Source organism: Lynx canadensis, chromosome D3 (genome assembly GCF_007474595.2).
Source record: "Lynx canadensis isolate LIC74 chromosome D3, mLynCan4.pri.v2, whole genome shotgun sequence".
Classification (NCBI taxonomy): Eukaryota; Metazoa; Chordata; class Mammalia; order Carnivora; family Felidae; genus Lynx; species Lynx canadensis.
The window spans coordinates 75946534-75956789 of NC_044314.2; the positions used below are offsets into that span (position 1 = coordinate 75946534).

At 47.1% G+C, this 10256-nt stretch overlaps 1 protein-coding gene across 1 annotated transcript in view; it reads right to left on the bottom strand.

Moving 5' to 3' along the window:
* The window catches only part of USP30 (ubiquitin specific peptidase 30), a 28528-nt gene extending 21400 nt beyond the window's left edge, over window positions 1-7128 (bottom strand). The window contains 3 exon segments of the mRNA XM_030336221.1: window positions 1887-2069; window positions 3188-3297; window positions 6953-7128. Of these exon segments, the coding sequence (XP_030192081.1) occupies window positions 1887-2069; window positions 3188-3297; window positions 6953-7035 (376 nt within the window). The 5' untranslated portion in view covers window positions 7036-7128.
* Between the last annotated feature and the right edge of the window lie 3128 nt (window positions 7129-10256).

Genomic DNA, 10256 nt, shown 5'->3' on the forward strand with positions numbered 1-10256 from the left:
GGGAACTATGGCCTTATGTAATGGTTTAATTTTCTACAAGGAGAATTTATTCATGCATTACTTGTATAATTAAAAATTACCTCTAAAAACCAAAATAAAAAGTCACTGAGAAGCAGACACAGAGAGGGGAGAACAGACTGAGGTGGAGTGGCCCTGCACGGCTCTGGCTCCCAGCACAGCATCACGCGTGTGCAAAGGGGAGACCCGAAGTCACGCTAGGACGGCTCCTGAACCTGCATTATACTGCCTTGTAGGGACATTTCAGCTTTTCACTCTGGAATGGTATTTATTTTTAACAGGGTAGTAGAAGATTTTTTTTTAATTTTTAATTTATGTTTATTTTTGAGAGAGACAGAAAGACAGAGACAGAGCGTGAGCAGGGGAGGGAGGGGCAGAGAGAGAGGGAGACACAGAATCCAAAGCAGGCTCCAGGCTCTGAGCTGTCAAAACAGAGCCCAACGTGGGGCTCGAACCCATGAACCGTGAGATCATGACCTGAGCCGAAGTGGGACGCTCAACCGACTGAGGCACCCAGGCACCCCTAGAAGAAATTACTTTCAAACTGCCTGTTATACAGAACAGTAGAACTCGCTTTCCGTGTCAGGCTGGGCTCGCCGGGGAAAACACCCCAGTGAAGCAACAATGAGCTGTTTTTTAAATCCATTTTCTTCCTGACTGTGAGAGTAAGCTGTAGAAATATGGTTGTTTTGTTTTCTCTTAATGTTCCCAAGCTGTCAATTGCACAAGACCAAAACGGCCTGTCCGGCCTTTATCTGTGGACATTTTTGCTTTGCTGAAGTCAAATTACATCGTATTTTGAACACTGCTCTTTTTAAACTCGGTATTATAGCCTATGCCTCTCCCAAATTAAAAAAACAATACAACACAACACTTTATAAAGACGATTCATAACGGCTACGTAATATTTCGTTGACTGCTTAATCATTCTACTGCTGGACATCGACATTTTCTACCCCCTGCCCTCCTTTGTAACAAGGTGTTGGGAGATCTTTGTACATACAATAGCATTTCCCAAATCGTGTTCTGTGGAATGTCCTTGGGATGTCAACAGATGTTATGGGAGGAAAAACTAGTTCTACAGTCAAAAGAACTGGCCTAAAAATGAAGTTGGACTGGTGATTTCCTTTACCAATACAACCTTTACCAAGACTGTTATATGTGTGACTTCCCAAGCTCAGGGTTGCTGTTCAGCCATTCCTAAACTGGCTTGCTCTCAGAATTCCATTTCAGGCTAGTGCAAATCACGGTCGGCAGAATTATTAGGTCAAATGGAACCGGGCATTTTGCAAGCTATCACTGTGTGGTTCCAAGCTGCTTTCCAGAAAGTCTGCCCTACGTTACACCACCACCAGCACATGTGAACACGTCACCCATCGGAACTGTGGATTGTTCAGTCTTTGCTGACAAGCAAAACGACGATAACCCCTCCGGTATGCTATTTGTATTTCTCTGACGATTGCCACGTTGAATATTTGAGGGTCTGTTAGATACACTGTGAACCTGCATACAATCTGTACTATTTCTTCTGCGAATTACCTTACCTCTTAGGCTAAGACACTTCTTTTCTTTAAACTTTAATAAACCAGAGTACTTCTCACTATCAAAATGCTTATAAGTGGCAGTGGATGTGTTTTCTTCCCGAAAAAAGCTATTAATAAGCTGACGATAATTTAAAAATAAATGGCTACATCTTTAATTAAAAAAATAGCTGTTTGTATCTACTGGACCCTTCCTGTTTTGTTTGTTTGTTTTCCATAACGATCTGTACGATCTTTTTTCACACAAAGGCTATTAACCCTTTGCCTGTCGCCTGGGCTGCTGCTTTCAAAACGCACACAATCCCCTTTAAATTCCCAGTTAGATACCTTTGAGGAGGTGCAACAAGGTTAAGGATAAATACTGGTGTGGGGGGGGCTCCTTCTGATCCCTGGTGTACTGGGTGGTAAACTCTTCCAGCCATTTGATGAAAGCGGGGCAGGCAGACAAGCCTTGCAGCAGGGAGTTCATGAAGCAGGTGTTCCCTAAGTTGACCAGCCCGGGCACCAGCCCTGAAAAAGTCGGGGGGAGAAGACAACAGCACATCACATGGGACCGGCTCTTTTTTCCTCTCCCATTTGGGAGCCAGAGTTTCTGCACTGTGGCCTGGAGTTTAAGATCCCGATCTCACAAAGTCCGTGCCCACTGACATCGGGGGCCAGGCATTCGATCCGTGCCCAGGCCCGGTCCTAGTGTGGCTCCTTCAGGAGACTGTAAGCGACAGAAGGAGGTCCCCCGTCACGTGTTACATCTGAAGGCCGCCACGGTGTGTGGCACAGTTTGGTTTACGCTGAGTGTACAAAAACACTCAGTAACAACATCTCTCTCTTTCGCCCCTTTTCTCCCTCCTTTGGTAAGAAAGCAACGTTTCTCAGAACAGAAGAAAACAACTGCTCTTTTGTTGCTCCCCAGGACAATGATCTTGTTCTTAGAATCAGTTCGAAAGACACCACCATAGCAACTGTGATCAGTCTTTCTGCAAAGAGATCGACAAAACCTGACATACATCCCTCTTCTGCTGAAACTTTTTTAAGAAACTTTTTTTTAATGCAAAGTTCTCAAACGTGCACAAAAGAAGAGAGGATATATAACGGACTCTAATCAGAACCACCCCCAGATTTAACAAGGATCAACATTTTGTTCCATCTATCCCTTTTTTGGTTTGCTTGTTGTTGCTGACTTTTAATCAACACAGTGAGAGCAGCATTTACAAGAGGGGGTACTTCTTTAAGGAAAGAGAATTTTGTATTAAAGACACTAACTTGAAACGTTTACTCGTGACTAGCTGCTAGTCAGTGAACCCACAAACGCGTCACACAATGAGTCAGTTGTGGCACTGAACAACACGAGTACCATGTTAAGGAGAACAGCCACGTGAACTTTTTCATTACGGAGCACGTCTCAAACTCGAGACTGTAGAGGGGGTGAAACAGAAATCTTTTCACTACAGGGTCTAAAATAATGAGTCGTTAAGATGAACTTCTCTTTAAAAGAAAGTACTGTTCAGAAACCGAAGATACAAGAGAACAACAACAACAACAAAACCCTCCCTTTTTTGTACTGTTTTGGGACGGGAAGGGCTGGGGTCAAGCGCACAGACCAGACTAGGCTGCGATGACCTCATTCTTACCTTTTCTACGCTTCTTCCTTTCTGTAATGGGACCCCAAATCACATAGATCCCTGCGGCAAGGGCAGCAGCAAGTCCCCCTATAACACCCCAGTTCTTCATGACTTTATATCTAAAAAAGAAAATAGGCTTACAGTCTTCCCTCATCATGGACACAATACGTATGACTAAAGACACAGGTGCACAGAAATAACATTTCATCAAAATAACCCAATGGCCCACCAAACACCTAACTTTCAAGTTGAAGTAATGATACTGTTAGGATTATGTCTTGAAAATCAGCACGTTCAGACGTCAGGATTTAAAACCGAAGTCAGAGCACAGAAGCCCCATCTCCCTCAGGGGGCATGCCGAGGTTCTCCCCTTACTCTGCCTCCCACGCTGCTGTCACACCGGCCACCTCAGGACCTTTGCACTGCTCCTCCCTCTGCCTAGAATGCTCCCCCCTGCCGGATCACTGCATGGCTCTCTCTTACCTCCCCTTCATCTCTTTTTTTTTTTTCATTTTTTTAATGAAAAAAATTTATTTTTTTATTGAAAAAAATATTTTTAATGAAAAAAATTTATTTTTTATTGAAAAAAATATTTTTTAATAAAAAAATATTTATTTTTGAGAGACACAGGGTGCAAGCGGGGAAGGGGCAGAGAGAGAGGGAGACAGAATCCGAAACAGACTCTAGGCTCTGAGCTGTCAGCACAGAGCCTGACACCGGGCTCACGTGGAGCCGTGAGATCATGATGCGGGGCTCGAACTCAAGAGCCATGAGATCATGTCATCTGGGCCAAAGTGGGACACTTAGCCAACTGAGCCACCCAGGCGCCCCCCTCCCCTTCACTTCTAACCAACAATTAGAACCTGTACTCCTGGTTCCTTTTACCCAGTTGTTTTTTCTTTTTACCACCTTCTAATATAACATTCACTCATTAACTAGGGCTACTGTCCGTCTCCCCCACTGGAATGCAAGTCCCCGTGGGCAGAGATCTTTGTCTCTTTTACTCACTGGCATATCCCAAGTCTCTAGATCATGCCTGGCAACTAACAGGTTCCTAGTAATATTTACTGAATGACTGGATACTGGAGAAAACATATAGAAATACTAAATAGGGAAGGGGCATACTATATATAGCATAACCGATCTACTAAACATTTACTAAATTAAAAATTTCTTAATTTGAGGCTTGGCTTAAACACTGAAGTTATTTTACTACAAACGAAGACATTTCAGCAATTTAAAACACTGTTTTTATGCAAAGTTATGTATTTCCACCAAATAAGACAAACTGTGTGTGTGTGTGCGTGTGTGGGTGTGTCTGTGTGTGTATACACATACATGCAACATATACTGGTATATATGTGTTAGATATGAGTACGTATGTGTGTGTAATATATTCTTATGCCAATATTTGGCTCATGTGAACCTTGTTTTGAGCTCAGCTCAGTCAACATTAACTCAATGAGGAGTCACTAGTGATATGAGTAACTCTGTCTCCAACAACCAACACCTCCCTAAGGTCACAACTAATACGATACATAACTGATAACGGAATTCCAAATCAATCTTTGTTCTCCTAAGACAGAGTCCATAGAACATGCGCAGAGCTGGGTTAAGAAAGGAGAGGTGCACTAATCTGGCTCAATTCTGGTTTTCCTATTCCTCAGGGCGTCATTCCACTTTTGCAGCCTCAGTTCTGTTACCTGTGCAATGGGCACAATCATGAGATCCAGCTCATGGAGTTCTCAGAATCAAAGCACTAGTACACAGGATGCAAAGTAAGGGCTCGGGGAGCCTGGGTGCCTCAGTCAGTTAAGCATCCAACTCTTGAGAGCAGCTCAGGTCGTGATCTCAAGGTTGTGAGATCGAGCCCCGCGTCGGGACTCCGTGCTGAGCGTGGAGCCTGCTTGTGATTCTCTCTCCTTCTGCCCCTCCCACGCTCACGTGCTCTCTCTCAAAATAAGTAAATATTAAAAAGAAACAACAGAGGGCTTAATAAACGTTAGCTGCTACTATTAAGTATTATAATCTCAATTTCATTTGTGAAAGCTATTCTTGAATTTCTTAGCACACGACTGCGCTGACTTCCACACAACAGGTGCATTAACAAAACTGCCCAGAAAGGTTAAAAAGAACCATCACTGAAAGCATAAAAAAAGTTTTTTTAAATGTTTATTGATTTTTGTGAGAGAGACTGAGCATGAGCAGAGGAGGGCAGAGAGAGAGACAGACACAGAATCCGAAGCAGGCTCCGGGCTCTGAGCTGTCAGGACAGAGCCAACAGGGGGCTCGAACCCAGGAACGGTGAGATCATGACCAGAGCCGAAGTCGGCCACTCAACCGACTGAGCCACCCAGGCGCCCCTAACCAAACACCAATATTTAGGGGTGCATACTCTATGCCAGGCACTGTGATGATCTTATCCCATCCTCAGAACAATCCCACAGAGGTAGGTTCTATTATCATCTCCATTTTCACCGATGAGGAAACCAAGAGACGAGCCAACTCCGTCAAAGTGAGAGAGGCCGCGTGGATCTGAGCGCATGCCCGTCGGGCTGCCGGGTCTGTGCTGGAAACCACAAACCTCGTGCGGGAACCTGAAGGACAGAGCGTCAAAGGTATGGGAGCAGGGGCTTGCCCAGGTCCTCCGCAGGGTATGGACAAAAACCCCAGCACATGGTGACTCCGGAAACCCCAAACCCCTGCAAAATGACAACCCGAGGAGAGTAGTGGGGTCTGGGAGTAAAAAGACCTGTCTTCTCCCCCAGCTCTACTGTGAGGTCAGCTGTAGGCAAAGCCGACTCCGGGCCTGTTTGCCACCTGCAGAATGGGGGCACTGGACAAGACGGCCGCTGAGGGCTCCCAGCCCTGGGAGCTCCCTAAACCTGCTCCAGTTCCAGAGGAAGGAAGCTGAGATGAGCGGCAGGTCTCAGCCATTTAGGGTCAGGAATGGGGGTGCAGCGCTCAGCTCTCAAGCCTGGAGCTTGTGGGAGGATGAGTAAGAGAAGGGAAACAGGGACCCTGACACGATTGGGGGACCCATACTATTGGGGTTCCTAGCAGGAATGGGAGGCAATACCAGGACTGGAAGCCTTCACAGGTTAAGGGGTGCTGATCGGTTCAGGGACTCTTGCAAGATAGAGATTCACTAACAAGATTGAGAATCAGGGATCCCTGGCTTAACTAGGCGGTGGGGAATGGGGGGCAAGAGGAATAGGGGTACTGCCCAAATCGAGGAAGACCCGGGGTGCTTTGCAGGGCGTGAAAGCACCGTGGCAGGATTGGGGAGCGCAGGCAGACCAGGAACTGACATGGCTGGGGAGTCCGGAAGGACTGGGGGTGCCCTGAAAGGATTAAGGGGTCCTGGGAGGCCTGCGAGGCCCTGAGAGGTCTGAGGGGCACTGGCAGAATTCGGGGCTTTGACGAGCCCGAGGGTGTCTGGAAGTTCTGGAGACAAGGACAGGATTGGAGGAGGCAGTGGCGGGCGGGGATGGGAGGGCAGGGCGCTGAGAGAATTTGGGGCGCTAGCAGAACTGGGGAGGGCTGACAGAATTGCGTTGCCGAACGACTGGAGGCCCTGGAGGCCCATCCCCCGTCCCGCCTCGGGGCCTGGGTCTCCTACCAAGCCCGACGCAGAAACCTCCAGAATGCTCGCTCCGGCCCCGGGGACCCTGCCAGGGTCGTGAAAAGGCCGCCACAGGCCCAGGCTGGGGACCCTGGCCCCGGCCTCTCCGGCCGCCCCCTCCCCGCCCCCCCCCCCCCCCCCAGGCTCACCTGACGGCCGCCCCGGTCCGCAGGAAGCGCTGGATGGCCCTGTCGGCCGCGGTCATCGCCGCCTGGGCCCGGGAGCTCAGCATTGCGGCCGCGCGGGAGACCCGCCGCCGCGCCCCCCGCCGCCACCACCTCGCTGGACTGAGGGCTCCGAAGGCTCCCGAGGCGGCGGAACCCGCGGCCACAGTCCCAGCTCCTCCGGGGAAGGTAGGCCGGGGACCGGCTCCCCGGAGAACCGGAAGCAGCCGCCGCCGGAGAACAAGAGACGACGGACCACATCCTTGTTTTTCTTTTTCCCCGCTTAGCAACGCGCGCGGGCGTCGGTTACCGAGGGAGGCCCTGCGGCCCGCTTGGTTTTTCAAGTTTTCGGGCTCCGTTCGTTTTACATACGGGCGTCCCACTTCCAGCCCCTGGGGTCATTTTAATTTTCTTCGTTATGAAGAGGGCAGCCGAGCCCGAAAGCGGGGATCAGGCCTCGGCCACCAATAGTTATTGTCGTCAGAGTGGACATAGGTTGCAGAGGAAGGGCCTTAGTGAGCATGTGGTCCGTCTCTGACGGCATCAATGGAGAAACCCAGGCCTTTGATAACAGCCACCAAACATAAGGTGTACTTGCGTGCATTGCTGAGTACGTCACATGCATTACTTTCAGCCTTCACAGCACCCGTATCATGACCCACACTTCACATCCCAGGAGACCCACGATGCTTACAAGTAGCTTGTAAATGGAGGAAAGGAGATTGGCAGGGAAGTCTGAGTGTCCCCAGAATAGCGCTGTACGGTTGAAATATAACCAAGGTCACATTTTAAATGATCTAATAGCCACATGAAAGTTAAAAAAAAATCCAATTAATTTTATTTTTCTTTTTTTCCCCGCCCGCCCCTGAAATTAATTTTAGCAATAGCTTTTACTTGACCCGATATATCCAAGATATTGTCATTTCTTTGTAAGCATTATTAATGAGATCATTTACATTCTTTTTTTTTTTTTTTTTTGTCTAAGTACATCTTAATTTGAACCAGCTCCTTTTTCATGCGCTCCATAGCTGCTCATGGCCAGTGGCTACCACATTGGACAACACAACTTTTCAGCATTAGAGCCAGAGAGAATGTGTGCCCTCCCTTTTAATCACTTTCTCCAACTCCAGAGCAAGTGATGGCGCCTGCTTTAGTACAGAAATCAATGCTTTAGCTCAGTGGTTCTCAAAGTTTTTGGTCTCAGGACCCCTTGGTATACTTAAAAATTATTTGAGCTTGAAAAAAAAATTGAGAGCTTTTGTTCATGTGGGTTATATCTAACTATACTTATGCCATTACAAATTAAAATTGAGAAATAGTCGGGTTCCTTTTAAATTAAGTATAATGTATACAGTAAGACTCAACTATATTTGGTTTTGTGAATTTTGGCAAATGCATAATCATGTAACCACTACCACAATCGATACCATGATATAGAACCTTCCCACAACCTCCCCACACACACACACACACAAAATTACCTCCTGTCCCTTTGTAGTCCAGTCTTCCGCCCACCTTCAGCCCTAGCAACCACTGACCAAGAGTGAGAAAAGTTTTAAAATCCAAGACTCCCAAATGATTTTGCCCAACTGTAGGCTCACGTAAGCGTTCTGAGTCCATTTAAGGTAAGCTAGGCTAAGCTGTGATGTTCAGTAGGGTCGGTGCATTAAATGCATTTTTGACTTCGGATATTTTCCACCTATGATGGGTTTAGGGCAACATAACCGCATCACAGGTCAAGGAAGATCTGTACTCCTCATTCCATGAAGTTAACAATGCCTGCAGCCTGACCCCCGCTGCTCATTTGACCAGCATGGGTGCGGCTGTCATTGACTAATAGAAGTTCTTAAAAATAAAGACAGATTACTAATTTATGTTGATAACACTGCTCCCAGAAACCAGGCAGTGCCCGCTCTCACATCCATCAGGCAGATCAAGGATTTGCAGCATCCTGGGAGATCACAAGGTCATCTGTCAGAGCCTTAGGCATCTTTCAGCTGCTGGGATTGTTTTGCAGGTAAATGGCTTATTTGAGATCCTAACCTCCACTGGATAAAAACCCCAAGCGGTGTTTTCCCAATTGCCCCCACCTGTTACAGTCAGTCTCGCTCCTTTGACACCAAGGAGTAGGTCCCTAAACAACGCAACTTTGTAGCCACTGCCATCTCATTTCAATATTTAAATCACTGTCCTGTTTATTTTCTTATTTAAAACTCAAACGTGATTCAAAAGTCTTCTCCCAGACTCCCGGAGGAGGGAGTGACCGGGAGAGAGAGGAGTCTAGCTCTGAATACCTTTCCCACTTTCTCTCCTACCTCCCCTGTGTCTCAGAAAGCAGACTTCAGAAATTGTGATCGCGTTGTCACACAAAGCCACAAGAAAGATCTGGAATCCAAACGAGAGCCTTTTTAGTATTTTTAAAAAGTTACCGTTGTGCTGTATTTTCCTACCACATAGGTAGACTATGAAAAAGAGCATTGAGGGGCGCCTGGGTGGCTCAGTTAGTGGAGCATCTAACTCTTGATTTCGGTTCAGGTCATGATTTCCAGTTTGTGAAATCGAGCCCCGTGTTGGGGCTCTCCCTCTCTCTCTGCCCTTCCCCTGCTCTCTAAATTAATTAATTGATTGACTGATTGATTGATTGATTTTAAAAAAGTATTGAATTCCATTCCAGCCTTTACAACTTGATACAGGGTTTGACACAGACTTTTCCTTGGAGTACTCTCATTAGTAGAGACCTCGGTGCCCCTCTCCTCAAAAGCCACACTGACCGGGGCGCCTGGGTGGCGCAGTCGGTTAAGCGTCCGACTTCAGCCAGGTCACGATCTCGCGGTCCGTGAGTTCGAGCCCCGCGTCAGGCTCTGGGCTGATGGCTCAGAGCCTGGAGCCTGTTTCCGATTCTGTGTCTCCCTCTCTCTCTGCCCCTCCCCCGTTCATGCTCTGTCTCTCTCTGTCCCAAAAACAAATAAATGTAAAAAAAAAAAAAAAAAAAAAAAAGCCACACTGACCCAACACCTCTTAATAAACCCTGAGGGCAGGACTGGCACAAATGGCTGGGTTTGGTTGGCAACTCTCTCAAGGTAGATTATGTAGCATTTGGTGTCTTTTCTCCTTGGCTTTGGGTCTACATGCCTGTTCTGGAAAGACAAGACAATCCTTTCACAAGTGTGAAACACCTGCTTTTTATTTCCAGGCAGAGAAAATAAAAACAGAAGGATACAAGCTGTGGTTGCTTCATAAGACTATCCCCCCCCCCCCAAAAAAAAAACCCGAACAAAAAACCTAACAG